Raw genomic sequence first — 14600 nt, 5'->3', positions numbered from 1 at the left:
TCGCCACGTAAATAAATTTCGCTATTTCCGCTAGTCCATTGCTTTTTAATTTTACATTTTGTGTTTAAATTACGAAAAGCTGATACCAAAGGGCCCAAAAGGACCCTGGTAGAATCGCAGCTGTCCCTGACCCCCAGGGCGAAGGTTCATACGCTTCTCATGATCCTACACAGATGACTCCGAAGACGCGCTTTGGCAATATACTGCGCCTACAACAGCTATTCTATTCCCTGGAAACAGTAATGAAACTCAATTTAGTTGGTAAATTCTTCTTTTGGGAAAAGAAGGCCTCGATTGTAGCCCGTCTTTCACGACTGACGTTGCCGGCACTGCTCAGCGCTGTTGAATGGCCTGTCGCCCTAGCGCTAGGATCGGTTGGTTTCCCATCCCTCTGACTGGGGAAAAACCTAATACTAAATCGAGAGTTAATTTGCATTTCTGATGCTAAGTCTATCAGTAGAGGTCCTGCAAGACCTCAGACATCACAATATTCAGCAAGGATGCAACGCAACGGGTAGGAGGGTATGAAGTGACAGCGCAGGCCGCTAGGGCCAAAGTCATGTGCACCCTCGCAAAAAAAACCACAAAGTGTGACAATTTCAGTGAAATGCACCGGCAAGGGAATCGGGGGTATCGCAGTTCCCCCAAGCAGTAGTGTCAGACGGGTTTACCGTCGGCGCGCATTGAAGGTACACTGACGGCACCGCTTGTGCATTTACGGAGCAACTCTCTTCTATAAATTCAGAAGTATGGTCATTCGGATAGCGGTGGAAGCAGATGCGTGCAGTCTTTCGCACTTGGCTCTTGGGACGCTGTCCCATACAACAATGTAGGAAAGGAGCTACCTTGCTAGCATCAGCCAAGAAAGACATTTATGAGCACGTATTCAACCATTATAAGCTCATAGACGAAAGTACTCGCGTACTTTTTATCTAGCCATCCTGGGTTACTTTAGAAAAGCTGCACTCACCTAACACCCCACTAATCTAAACCAGCTTCAGTTTCATCACCTAACACTCCACTAATCTAAACCAGTTTCGGCTTCCAACACCGGCATAACTCTAGAAGGTATCTACCCTTTGACCCTCAAAAAACCTCAGGGAATGCTAGTTCTGTAGGACACACTGTAGTCACATTAGAGCGAGCAGCTTTTGAGAAGGCCAAAGAACGCAGTAAGCATTTGTCTGGTTTCTCGAAGTAAAATTGCTCTCATCTTTACGCTTGCCACTCTCAGAAATGATCGCTCTCAGTTCCGTGCCTTTGATGTATTATCCACAGCTGATGGAAGGCCCCCGTGTAGAGGCCGTACTGATCTGCTTTCTCCTAAAAGTTGTTCGCGTTTGCAGAAGAGAGCGAGCGCAATGGCGCTTCCAGAAGCAGGAGAGCTGAGAAAATAAGCGTTTTCAGCAGGATTGCATTGTCTTAAGAACATCTTTTGCACTTTCCCAGTGCCATATTCACTCATCTACAATAGGAGCGGGAGCTGCATACTCGGTCTTAACCGTAGAGGCAGTGCAAATACTTTGATTTCTTTCGGCTTGCCTCTCGCACTTATGGGGTCCTCTATGTAACTGGCACAGAGGGAACAGTGTCTTGTTTTGCAGGGCCAGTTTGTGGAGGCTCGACTCCGCCAGCCTGTGTAGGGCCAGGTCCCGAGCATTTCGCTGATTAAGCCTCTAGCAGAAGCTGTGACTTTCAGGAGTTTCTTCAGCCTCACAAATGCCGAATATCCACATCATGCAATCTCTTAGCAGATCTCATATACACATCTCTGTGGCTTCAAAGTAGCCCCACTTCTGTACGGTGGGAACAAATAGCAGACGCACTGAGAGATGCGCTTTCCACTGTGGCTTACAGCCACAGTGGAAAGGAATACCTTTAATTACGAACAAGTATATATAATATTCCGACACAGTGTTCAGCCGTAGTTAATTTGAAACACTCTACGTCTTCAAGATGCCTACAGTCCCACATATATCACTGCATAGGGCCTCTATAAGCTGCGGTTCGCTGACAACAAGGCTACTGGTATTCCTTGACGAGGCACCCACACGCCTCTTAGAGAAACAAAGGCCTTTGGCGCATTTACTTTATTGGCCCCCATGAGCTATACCTGGGGTCGAGCCAACGACAACCATGGCAGAAAAGCTCAAGCTACTTCCTGAGAGAGTACTACCAACAATGCGGCAAGGCTCCACCCAACTCAATAACTGTAGACCGAGGATAGCGCGACACTGCATGAAGCGGCACTAGCAGCTGATAACTGAAAACTTTTCTTGCCTTTCCCGCAGCAGCAACTAGTACAGGGTGCCGGCATCTTGACATCTGGTTTGTTCCGGTGAACACACCTGGCGCCACCTGCGAAAAGCAGCCATTTCTGGCTCGTGAAGCCCCTAAGACACGCGTAACTTACAGATTCTAATGCAGCCCTGGATGCATGCACGAGAGATGCAGAATACCAGGTGGCGCGACGAGACATGCGCCCTGAGATAAGACTCTCCGATATGCTGAAGGCGCCCGTGTGATGCTGCACGCCTAACAGATTACGCTGAGTTGCGCGGCAGTACCATCCCCTAAACTGTTCCCATAAAACCACTATTTGAGAAAAGCTAAAAGAATGCGATGTGCGTTGTGCTTCACAGCTCACGCTTGAGTGGCAAGGCTTCGAATCTCGACAAACGATCAGTACCGCTGGAAGCCACTACGGAATATACAGAATTCATAAAACGCCATACTTGCTGAAGACCGGCCAGTTCAATTCAGATCAGCTTCTGCATGGCCACTGATCCGGAAGCAGACGCGCAGTGCAGGCCAGGTTTCGTGGCCTCACAATTCCGGAAATGGCCGTTAAGATGTGGTCGATCTACATACCCCTTGTGCAGTTGGTATTTGGAAAATAGAAAGACCTATGGGATACACACTAAGGGTTTAACTAGCGGGGTGGCTTCAGGGTCTTAGCAGAAATTTGTTGCAGCGTTTGCATTGTAGGATGAGGGAGAATAGACTGTACAGGCAGCCTTGATGATCACGGAAATAGCTTTGTGAGGCTTTCAAATGCTTCGATCAATCAGGCCTACAGGTTCTTCCATTAGACGAATTAAAAGCTGCTTCCTGCTCAGTTACCCAGGCAAAGTGAACGTCACTTGGCTAAAGCCACTGAAGAGAATGTACTTTTCTCGGAAAATGCCGAGTGAGTATATGATGCGAGCTAAAAACTATCAAATTTCTTCCAGTATGCCATCTGTAGGATGAAAGAATTGATGCATCGGAACTATCATCACCGGATCCTGCGGACGCTCCTGCGCAGATATTGAAAATACTACATTCCCTGATGAGATAGAGAGTGGCAGCCGACGCAGCAGCCAATCCACTAAGGAAAGCCGGGACTGTCGCTTGTCTTTGCACTCCTCTTTGAGACCTATTCCGGGTCAAAGTGCCCAGCCAAGCAAGTGACGTTGCACACAGAGTTGAGGCTTACAGTGGAAGCATTCTCGGGAAACATAGAAGCATGAGATCAGAGTCAACGACCTGTGGGACTCAGTCTCGACAGAATAACGTGAAATAGTAAGCTCTTAGCAACGCCACCAGCCATCAGTGGCGTGAAATCTGGGAAGATGAAACGTTTATAACCACAGAAGTTTCTCTGCTTCGCGGGTTTTGCTCTAGTTACCGGCCAAGTCCCCATAGAAACTGGGAAACGCCAGTTCCGTGAGCCTCGGCTGCCGAGCTAGCTCTCAGCCTTCGGCTACTGTCTTCTAAGTAGGAGCCTTTTATGTCCAGCCAGTGATAGAACGCTAATTAAAACTTGGGGACGAGCTCTCGGCAAAGTTTTCAACTCGAGATCCCCGTACTCAGCTTCTCCTTGCTGCCTAGAGGCAGTCACGGCATAGATGCCGGCAGAACTTAGCTTTTAAAGAAGGCAGAATGAACTCGACTAATCCTTTGCGCATATTTCTTGTCTCTATGCTAAAAAAAGGCGCGTGTGGAAGAGTCCCCACATGGTCTTTCGGCGACAAGATCCCAGGCTGTCTTTGCCACAGCTTGCTGGCGCTCCAAACTTGCTGGCCTCCAAAGGACTTAAGAACACTATTCCCCAGACCAACTGAGGACTTTATAATTCTCAAAATCTAGTTTTCTGCTCATTACTCGTTTGTTTCTTCTCTAGTCAGCCACGCAGGCAGCCGCAGCTAGGAGCCTCAGTCGGCGGTCATAGGGTGTTTGCGAGTAACGACGAGCCACCATGTGGGGAGCGTTGGAGCGCGGCCAGCGCCTCGTTGATTAAAAAGAAGTAATTTAGTGGCGAGAGCAGCGGAGAGGAGCAATAAATAGAAGCAACAACAGCTTCTCCTCAGCGTATGCTTGGGAAACCCCGCAAGGCACAAAGTACCTGCGCACAGCTTAGTCTACACACTGTGCATTTTTCGAAAACAGCAGCTACAAGGCCACAGTTCACCACTCAGGCCTCTTGAGACATTCTTGCTGCTTCAACAGCACCTCATTAGAATCCTGTATGTCCCCATGCACGTGAGATGGGCCAGCCACCAAGATCTACGACATTAGCACTCTGGCTGCATGCAGCGCCGTACCTACTGTATCCATACTTATACAATTTTAGATATGTATATGTATTTCTATCTAATAGTATATCCTGTGTTTCCGCTCGTAGATATTTATGTGCTGCGTCTGCCGTGGAGGCAGGCCATGACACTCCTCTTCAAATCCAATCTGCATCTGAGCTCGAAATAAACTACACTTGTTCCAAACTACGCAGATGCAGCAGTAGAACAGATCTTGGATGGAAGAATACAAGAGTTCGCTTTCAGCCAAGAAAAGAAGCTAACAATCAAACTTGGCCATCTGTCGAGCCTTTATTCCCGCTGCATTTTTGTTGCTGCCGAAATTTCCTCTGCTTTTCTTCTTCTGATTCTTTGCCTGCACCCTTTTGCGCACCGCATCCCGTGTGTGCCTGTACAGAAAAAAAGGCAGGTAGGAGTTAGGAAATGTAACATGAATCCCACTAGTCTGCGACATGCTGTTGCAGAAGTCTGTAAAACAGCGTGAAGCTGCACAAAACCAAAAGACAGACCCTAAATTCAACCACATTTATGGCATTAAAGTGCTTCTACGAAACATGCAGAGAAAGAAACAAACAAAAGGCTTTACCTTCTGGCTGTGGGGCGCCAGCAGTGAATCAGCGCCTGCTGCTCCTCGAGAGGCAAGGGCTGGGTGGCGCCTTCCTTGGCCTCTTCTGCGCAAAAATGACACAACTGAACTACTGCTGCTGCAGCGTAGACGAAGCCAGCAGTGAACTCAAATCGAAATAAATGAAAAACAAGATGAGTTGGCTGGGCTATTGTTCTATGCCTGCACAAATAGCTGTTCATGCACAGCCAACAGCCGCCGTGACATGGAATCTTCAACGGCTGCCACTGCACTTTCACGGACTTTGTTTCCTCTGCTGCATTTCCTCATTGTGCTGCTGGCCTTCTGCTGCTCTGCATGCAACAGTGGCCAAAGAGGTGCCCTTTGGGACTCACCGCTGTCGGAGGCACTGCTTGCTTCTTGGCTGTCGTCATCCGACTTGCATTCCCGTTTTGGCGATTCATCTTGCGCATCTGAAGCCGACTGTTCCTCCTCTTCTTGTGCTTCTTCCTCTGAGCTTTCCTGAGGTTTCGCAGAGCCGCAGCTTTCCTCTTCGTCTTCTATCTCAGACTCATCCGAGCAACTCGACTCCGTTTCATTGTTTCGCCGTGCAGCCAGCGCGCCTTCCAGCAGTTCCGCCTGGTGCTCGTCCAGGTCGTCAGAAACGGAAATCAAATTGCAAGAAGACTCTTCTCCATCAGCAGCGCCTTCTGCATGGCCATCATCCAGAGTTCCATCTGCAGCAGAGGAAAGCTTCGTTCCGCGTCCTTCAACAACTTCATCGAACCTGAACCAGACAAAACAAAGACAAAAAACAGCACGAAAAATGGCCTCTACATACATTCTGTAAACAGAACAAAACAATCAAAGCCCCAAATTACTAGCCCGTAACTGCTGCTGCGGGTGTTTGTTTCGCGTACTTCGGCACTGTGGTAACTTCGACGAGAAACTTCCGTTCAAATAGACGTTTTATGCACTGAACATCGCGGTCAAAGTATGCTGCTGCATTTCGATGGTAAATTGAAACCATTTGAGGAAGATCTGTGCCATGGCGCACGGAAGAACAGAAAAGCTGAATTCGCGTGGATCCCGCAAATGCCGCAATTCAAAAGCGCCAAGGGCTTGAAAACACTCGTAAAGATGCAATTTTCGAGCGCGAGAAACCCCCGGCGTCTCACCTATCATTGTTATGTGTCCCGCGTCGTCAATCATTAGGTTGAATTCGTTGAAATCCCCGTGGATCAGCCCGCAGTGCGCAAGCCTCACGATGAGCTTCATCAGCTTCTCGAGCACCGCAAAAGGGTCTTTAAGTTCTCTCACCTGACGCGCATCAGCAGCAAAAACGGCACAAACCAACGGAGAAAAAGCGAAAGTAAAAACAGAGCCAGCAGCAGCTCCCGAAGTGCCGGCCGGCTGCTGCAGGCTGCTCGGGGGAAGGAAGAAGCCGGCGAAATGGACTTTTTCGCAAACTGAGAAGCTGAAATATCTGTTTTTTGCATCGAGGAGAAGCGAGAAGCACCTGAGTGAGGGGGATCGCGTCGATGTACTCCATCAGCACGGCATGCCTGTTCATGTCCACTGGCTCTGGGACCGGAAAGCCGTGGGAGTGCAGCGCCTTCAGATATGCGAATTCGCGCACTGCAGCTAAGTGCGCGAGGTAGTGCCAGCTGCAGTGCATGCGGTGCTGCATGTAGTCCCGGTTCTTCTTGATGGAGCGGAAAGAAATGCGACCTGCCACAGCCACGCCGGCGCAGCAGCAGCAGCCAGAGCCTAGTTGCTGTTTCCTGGCTGCTGCATGCATTCAAGTTTGCTGCCAATTGTTGAATTCGCGCGCTGCGTGCCGTTCATTCCTTTGCAGGAACTCACCGAGCCGGTGCAGCTTCAAGATCAGCACTTTCCCGTCTGTGCCTTCGCAAACGTGAATGTCGGACTCTTTGCCGACGCCAACTCTGACGCCAACTCCTTTGATGAGGCCTCTCTTGACGAAGGCGTTGAGAGCCAGGTAATCGTAGCCTAAATAGGTCATTTTGTACCCGTCGTACGACTTGGAGCTGTGGAAAACAAGCTTGTTTTTGAGCAAAGTGCTCAGGATCTGGCGAATGGAGTGTCTTCGAAGACCTGCAATTTGCTCAATCAGCGCCGAGGACACAAATTCGTGGTTCTTCATTCCCATTTCCACGGCGGTCAGCACCCGAAACTCCCCCTTGGTCATGTACCGCAGCACGTCCGCCTGAAGCCTCATCTTCAGAGAGCATTTGGGTTTGCTTTCAGCCACTACTTTCGCGTCTTCCTGCTGTTTATTGCCTTTATAAAGCAGCACAACACCTCAAAACGGGCGCCGCGGCTCTAGGGATTGCGGGAGAGCCTCTTTTGCAATGGAACTCGGAGCGGCATGCGGCGCAAGGGAATAACTGGGCGAACGGGGAGCGCAAAGGATCGTCTTCTGCTCCCCGCACATATTTATGAAACGAAAAAAAACCTAAATTTCAGTTTAAAAAGCAACAGAGGTTCCAGAGGAGCTCCGTACAGCCCTCTGGGAACCCCACAGCTCCACTAGAACGTGGCGGATCGAAGCAGCAGGTAACACCACATCCATGGGGTCTAAGTTCGGAGAACTTGAGAATATCAACTATTTCTTGTTTGAACATGGCCTTTTAAAGTAGTTTTTCGCTGTTTCCCGTCGCAGCCGACAGAGCCTTGGGGCCCCAAGACGCGAGGAATGTCTGGCTCGCCGCTAGATCTTCCGGCCTGCGCTGTGTGTGTGCCGCTGGGGTTCTCGCAGCTCCTCTTTTCATATTTATTTTTCCCTTTCTTTATTGCATTTATCAATTGAATATATCCGGGCAGCCGCGGCTTTGCTTCTCCCGGGCGCTGCTGGCCGTCGGCAGCTGGGCGGCCGCAGCGCAGCAAAAGATGCACCGGGGGAAAGCTGCTGCGGCGCTGCTGCTGTGAGAGCCCCTGCGGCTGGGCAGCAGCTGCGTCTCTGAGGCCCCCCAGCAGCAGCGCAGCAGCGCAGCACAGCAGCGCAGCAGCACAGCAGCACAGCAGCGCAGCACAGCAGCAGCAATGGACTTCGAGTCTTCAGACAGCAGCTCCACCCCCTGCAACCCGCAGCTGCTGGAAGCCGCCCCAGCGCCTGCAGGGCCAGGCTCTCTGCGCCGGCGGCGGCGCCCGCAGTCCCGCCGCGGCTCCGCCGCGAAAGCAGAAGCAGCAGCAGCAGCAGCAGCAGCAGCAGCAGCAGCAGCAGCAGCAGTTCAGCAGCAGCAGCAGCTTCCCGCGCAGCCAGCAGCAGCGACAAGTGTGAAAAAGGAGCAAAAGGAAAGCCCCTGCTTTTGCTCCCCAGCGTCTTCTGAACTTTCAGAAGTACCCAAATGGCAAGACCCCCAAGGGCAGCCCAGCCAACCCAGCAGCAGCAGCAGCAGCAGCAGGGGCCCCCCTGCTGCTGCTGCTGCTGCTGCTGCTTCGGTGTCTCGCCAGGCGCCCCCTTCTCTTTCCACCCGCTTGCCGGGTTCCTTCAAGACCCCGGGGGGGCCCCCTGGAGGGGCCCCCCCACGAGAGGAAGGGGCCCCCCGAGCCGCAGGGGGCCCCCCAGGAGAGGGGGCCCCCCGCGGAGGGGGGGCCCCCGGTCGGGGGCCCCCTGAGGGCAGCAGCAGCAGACTTGGAGGGTTTCCGAGGTCGGTGAGGGAGGGCGTGAGTTTGCTGCAGCAGGTGCAGCAGCAGGCGCAGCAGGTGCAGCAGCAGCTGCTGCAGCAGCTGCAGCGGCAGGTGCAGCAGCAAATCGCGGGGGCCTCCTCCGCCTGCGCCTCGGGGGCCTCTGCTTTGCTGCTAGCAGCAAAGTACACTTGTGCTGCTGGCTGTGCTGCTGCTGTGGGGCTCGGGTGTATGTCCACCTGCTTCGCTTTTGCTGCAGCAGGAAGTTATTATCTTTTGTCTTCTTATTCCACTCCTCCTCCACTTCAGGAGTTTCCAGTTTATTTCGACTATTACCCTAAAGTTGCATTGGCCCTTACTTCCCTCCACCGGGGCCCCCCGGGGCCCCCGGGGGCCCCCCCGGGGGCCCCCTGGGGGGCCCCCTGGGGGGCCCCCGAGGGGGCCCCCGCAGGGGCCCCCCCTGCGGACTGGGGGGCCCCCCACTCGCTGCTGGGGGGGGCCCCGGGAGAGGCCCAGGGGCCCCACGGGTGCAGCTGCGCGCCGTTTGCAGCAGCTGGGGCTGCCACAGACTTTGCTGCTGCTCCCGCTGCTGCTGCTGCTGCTGCTGGGGGCCCCGCGCCGCGGGCGCCCGGGGGGCCCCCCTGGGGGCCCCCCTCGGGGGCCCCCGCGGCATGGGGCCTCTCAGCCTTGGAAGAGCCCCTGGCCGTCGCAACTGTACCCTTCAGCAACAGGTCTTGGGAGCTGCTGCCAGCAGATGAGTTCATGTTTGCTGCTCCTCTTCTTTCCATTTCTTCCCACTGGCCTCACCAGCACCGCCTCTACCCGCAGCAGCAGCAGCAGCAGCAGCAGCAGCAGCAGCAGGAAGAGGAGGGCGCGAAGCTGCCTGGCTTCGCTGCGGACCTGATACTGACTCTGGCGCTGCAGGACAGCTGCAGCAGCAGCAGCAGCAGCAGGGGGCCCCCTGCTGCTGCTGCTGCAGTGATGGTGTCTTTGCTGCTGTTCTCGCGAGAGGGCCCCCTGGTGGCGCGCAGCAGCAGGGCCTTGCCTGCTGCTGCTGCCTGCGGGCCCCCCTGGGCCTCGCTGCTGCAGCTGCTGCTGGGGGGGGGCCCCCAAAAGACCCAAATCCTTATGATGGAGCAGCTGGGGGCCCCCCTGCTGCTGCAGCTGAAGTTCGCGAGGGTTTATCTGTACCCTCCTGTGGCTGTTTCCCAAGCAGTGCTGCAGGTGCTGCCGAGGCCCCGGGGCCTCCGCCGATTTGCAATTCAGCATCCCTTTTTGTCGCTGCTGCTGCTCACGCTGCTGCTGCTGCTGCTTGCTGCTGCTGCTGCTCTCCTCTGCTGCGCCTGCTGCTGCTGCGGCTACTTGCTCTTCCTAGTCAACCAAAACGCCCCACAGCCGCCCCTCCTGCAAACCCAGCAGCAGCACCAGAGGCCCCCACTGGGGGCCCCCAAAGGGGGGCCTCCTTGGGGGGCCCCCACAGGGGGACCCCCCCAGCGTGGGGGCCCCCAGTGTGGGGGCCCCCTTGCACAGACCATGGAAAGCAGTCTCACTTGAAATAGGCTGGGGGGCCCTCCTAAGGGCCTCGGGGCCCCTCAATAGTTCCAGGGGCCCCCAGGCCACTCCTGGGGGCCCCTAAGAAGCTCCTGGAGGCCCCCAACGACTCCCGGGGGCCCCCCAGGGGGCCCCTAGGAGTCGTTGGGGGACTTCTGGGGGCCCCCCCAGGGGGCCCCTGCGGGGCTGCGCGAGTCTCCAAGAGTTTCCTCAGGGCCCCTGGGGGGCCCCCAAGAAAATTGGGGGCCCTCAGGGGCCCCCAGGGGCCCCCTAGGGACCCGTGGGGGGCCCCCAGGGGCCCCAGAAGAGGACTTTGGGGGTAACTGCAGAGTTGCTTGTTTTTTGTTGGATTCCTCTGAGCACTGCGTCTCTTCTTCCTTTATAATTGCCATTACTACCATTCCAATTATCCCTAAGTGCTGCCGTTATTACTACTTTGCTGCTGCTGCTGCTGCTGCTGCTGCTGCTATTGCCACTGCCACTATTATTATCATTACAAGTCCTCCAAAGGAAAACCCTAAAGACTGTTTTGCTGCATCTTTTCCCCAAAGGGCTTTTAGCCGCAAAGCTTTAAAGCTGTTTAACTTAAATTAAGTTCCTCAGGGGCCCCTTGAGACGGGCGCGGGGGCCCCTGGGGGCCCCTGGGGGCCCCCCTGAGACTGTCAAGGGGGCCCCACGGGCCCTGGGGGCCCCCCTGAAGCAGCCGCGAGGCCCTAGGAGCTCCAGGGGCCCCATATGCCCCCCTTGAGACTGCACAATGGGCCCCGGGGGCCCCCATGACACACCCAGAGAGACCCTGGGGGCCCCCAGGGGCCCCTAGGGGCCCCCGAAGGGTCCCAGGGGCCCCCGGGGGCCCCTGGGGGCCCCCAGGGGCCCCTTGAGACTGCCTGGGGGCCCCTCTGGCCCCCCCCGCACTCCCTCTTTATGCACTAAAGCCAAGCGACTTGGAATCCAGCCAGCTGGAGGTCGCCCTCAGCTGTTCAGCAAGGGTTTAGGGTTTACGACAGCCTCTCAGGCTAGGGTTTAGGGTTTAGGGTTTAGAGTCTAGCCAACCCGGATCTCGGGATCATTCACATAGTCGTGGTAAACCAACTTCGCATCCTCAGGAACGCCTGCAGCAACCACAAACCCTAAACCCTAGCCCCAAACCCTAAACCCTAGCCACCAAACCCAAGCCCCAAAACCCTAAACCCTAGCCTGTAAACCCTAAGCCTTGGCTGTTCACCTCCCGAGCACCACCACCACCCCCTGTGGTCAGCGAGCGCCCCATTCAAGCCCGCAAGCTTTCCTCCAAACCCTAAACCCTAAACCCTAAACCCTAAACCCTCGTCCCAGGCTGCTTGCCTTTTCTTGTGAAGTATTTAAACGCTCTCTGATAAATTCGGGTTTTCTTCAACTCCTCAAACGACAACTTCTCGTTCGTCAAGTCTTCGCTGTCTGTACACCCCAAAGCAGCAGCAAAATGCAGCAGCAGCTGCAGCAGCAGCAGCAACAGCAGCAGCAGCAGCGGCTGCTGCTGCTGCTGCATGTACAAGTGAGACAAAAAGGCAGCAGAAGAGCAGCGCAGCAAACCTAAGCGCTGCAGCAGCAAAGCAGCCAAGCAGCAGCAGCAAACGGCAAGTGGCCGAAGCAGCAGCCAAATGAAAAATGAATTTAAAATGAATTAAAAATGAATTTAAATTAATTTTAAATTAACTTTAAATTAATTTTAAATTAATTAAAACACTTATTCACCTCTAAATGCGTAAACCCGCACCAGCTTCCCCCGGCGACACTCAAATAAACAAATTTGATTTTTCCCCGACTTGACTTCCTCGAAGTCCAGGCAGAAGGAGTGCTCCTGCGGCACGCCAAACCCTAAACCCTAAACCCTAAACCCTAAACCCTAAACCCTTACATGTAAACCCTGGAGCTGGCAGGCAGACGAACACTCAATAGCCCGCAGTCCGCCGCCTCCGTCTGGGATCTTCAAAGTACTCAGAAGGGTTTTGGGTCCGCGAGGGTTTAGGGTTTAAAAGGGTTTAGGGTTTAAAAGGGTTTAGGGTTTACAAGGGTTTAGGGTTTACAAGGGTTTAGGGTTTACAAGGGTTTAGGGTTTAGACTCACTTTGTTCTCCTCCGCTATGAGGCGCTTGGTGACGCGGACTGAGCTGTGCGAGTCCAGTAAGCTGTAGAAAACAAACCCAAACCCTAAACCCTAAACCCTAAACCCTAAACCCTTCTCTGCGCACCAATGCCTAGTCGCCTCTAGAGCTGTAAACCCAAACCCTAAACCCTAAACCCTAAACCCTCCTTACCTGTTAACGAATTCCTCTCTGTTCGCTGGGGCGCCCTGCCGGTCTTCAGAGTAAAAGTCCTGCGGAGGCCAACAAACCCTAAACCCTAAACCCTCATCCCCGCGCCCTTCCGCAAAACAACGCGCTCTCCCACTTAACCCTAAACCCTAAACCCTAAACTCTAAACCCTAAACCCTAAACCTACTTTGGAGCAGAGCCAGCTCAAAAACACTTTTCTGTTTTCCTCCCGCTTTCTCGGAGGCATCTGGCGGGCCTCGATGAGCCTGATGCCAAAAACCCTAAACCCTAAACCCTAAACCCTAAACCCTAAACCCTAAACCCCAGAGTATGCCGTCCTTGGAGGCAGCAAAACCCTAAAGTAGTGTTTACCGTTTCGAGGTCCCCTCCAGCGCCCCAACGTCTTAAGCGCGGGGCCCCTGCGGCCCGCGGAGAGTCGCAAACCCCAAACCCTAAACCCTAAACCCTAAACCCTAAACCCTAAGCAGCGGCCAGACCTGTCGGCGAGCATGCTGGCGGTGGCGCCTTCGTCTTGCTGCCTCGCGCTGCTGCTGCTGCTGCTTCTTCTCTCTCTGCTTCTGCTTCTGCTTCTGTGTCTTTGTCTTTCTCTGTCTCTGTTTCTTTCTCCATTTCTTTCTCCATTTCTTTCACTTCTTTCATTTCTTTCACTTCTTTCACTTCTTTCATTTCTTTCATTTCTTTCATATCTTTCTCTGCTTCTCCTCGCTGGGGACCTCCCGTGCATCCACTTCCCGAGGGGCCCCCCCTGCTGGGGGCCCCCCCGCAGCGGGGGCCCCCCCGGGGGCCCCCGGGGCCCCGTTCAGCGCCCGGGGAGGGGGGCCCCCCGACGCGGGAGAGGGGCCCGGGGAAGCAGCAGCTGCTGCTGCTGCTGCTGCGGGAGCTGCAACGACGGGGAAGGGAGCTGCAGCAGCAGCAGCAGCAGCAGCACCTGCTGCTGCTGCTGCTGCTGGCGACGCAGCCTGGCCTGCTTGGGGGCCCCTCGTCATCCACGCAGGAAGCACCATGTGCCTCCCGCGGCCGGCGGGCGGGCCGTGCATCTTCAAACCCTAAACCCTAAACCCTAAACCCTAAACCCTGAACCCTGAACCCCGCCGCGCCCCTGGAGCTCTTCTGGACGAAGCCACTGCTTTCGCAGAGTCGAAATGCGTGTCAAGCGCTCGTCCTGAGCAGTAGAGTGCACAAACCCTAAACCCTAAACCCTAAACCCTAAACCCTAGCGCCGCCAGACCCCACTCGGTGCACGCGACGCGAGTCGGCCCCGCGAAGATGAAGACAAGCTGCGCCCTAAACCCTAAACCCTAAACCCCAAACACCGGCGTCTCATTGTTGGAGGCTCAACGGCCAGTCTCCTCGGGTCAAGCGAGGGTTTAGGGTTTAGGGTTTAGGGTTTAGCGCGTCCGCGGGCGCTGCTGCCTACCTGGTGCTGCAACGCAGAAATGGGGGGCCCCTTGTTCGCTTCAGAAGGGCTGAGAGCAGCATCTCCCCCTCTTTAAACGATATCAAGTTAAAGGCGAGCAGCAGCAGCAGCAGCAGCAGCAGACGCAGCAGCAGCAGCAGCAGCAGCAGACGCAGCAGCAGAGTCGATGGGGCCTGCTGAGGGTTTGTAGCAGCAGCCTGGGCCTCTCTAGCAGCGCCCGCGGTGCAAAGGCACCAAACCCTAAACCCTAATCCAAACCCTAAATTCACAATTTCGTTTTCTAAACCCTAAAAGGCAAAAAGGGTTTCAAAGCTGCTTGAATTATCTAGCAGAGATCGGCGCAGCGCGGGCAGCTCTGTGTGAGCTGAGAAGCAGCAGCAGCAGCAGCAGCAGCGGCTGCAGCAGCAGCAGCAGCAGCAGCGGCGGCCACTACATGCATCGGCGAGGGCTTTGGCTTGAGAAGGTGCGTCTTTATGTTTGTAAATTAGGGTTGAGTGGCAGCAAGAAAGGTTTTTGCAAACCCTA

The 14600-nt window shown here is 54.6% G+C and overlaps 3 protein-coding genes across 3 annotated transcripts; 1 reads left to right on the top strand and 2 right to left on the bottom strand.

Annotated features, from left to right (window-relative positions):
• Positions 1-5017: 5017 nt before the first annotated feature.
• On the bottom strand, positions 5018-7384 carry ENH_00023500 (RIO1 family domain-containing protein, putative; the record flags this gene model as incomplete). The annotated part of the gene is made up of 7 exons (XM_013579684.1): positions 5018-5063; positions 5164-5248; positions 5538-5929; positions 6063-6183; positions 6321-6462; positions 6662-6873; positions 7009-7384. The coding sequence occupies 7 exons, from the start codon at positions 7382-7384 to the stop codon at positions 5018-5020; spliced, it is 1374 nt and encodes a 457-aa protein (XP_013435138.1).
• An 824-nt stretch (positions 7385-8208) lies between these two features.
• ENH_00023490 (hypothetical protein, conserved) lies at positions 8209-10347 on the top strand (the record flags this gene model as incomplete). Its single annotated transcript, XM_013579683.1, has 1 exon — positions 8209-10347. One exon carries the CDS (start codon positions 8209-8211, stop codon positions 10345-10347), a length of 2139 nt encoding a protein of 712 aa, XP_013435137.1.
• Positions 10348-11388: 1041 nt separating this feature from the next.
• Positions 11389-13342, bottom strand: ENH_00023480 (hypothetical protein, conserved; the record flags this gene model as incomplete). The annotated part of the gene is made up of 8 exons (XM_013579682.1): positions 11389-11456; positions 11570-11641; positions 12079-12184; positions 12451-12511; positions 12641-12699; positions 12814-12903; positions 13010-13056; positions 13135-13342. 8 exons carry the CDS (start codon positions 13340-13342, stop codon positions 11389-11391), a joined length of 711 nt encoding a protein of 236 aa, XP_013435136.1.
• Positions 13343-14600: the final 1258 nt, after the last annotated feature.

This window comes from Eimeria necatrix, genomic scaffold, assembly GCF_000499385.1.
Source record: "Eimeria necatrix Houghton genomic scaffold, Enh_scaff183, whole genome shotgun sequence".
NCBI lineage: Eukaryota > Apicomplexa > Conoidasida > Eucoccidiorida > Eimeriidae > Eimeria > Eimeria necatrix.
The sequence above is the reverse complement of the archived record's forward strand: the minus strand, read 5'-3'. Positions and strand labels throughout refer to the sequence as shown.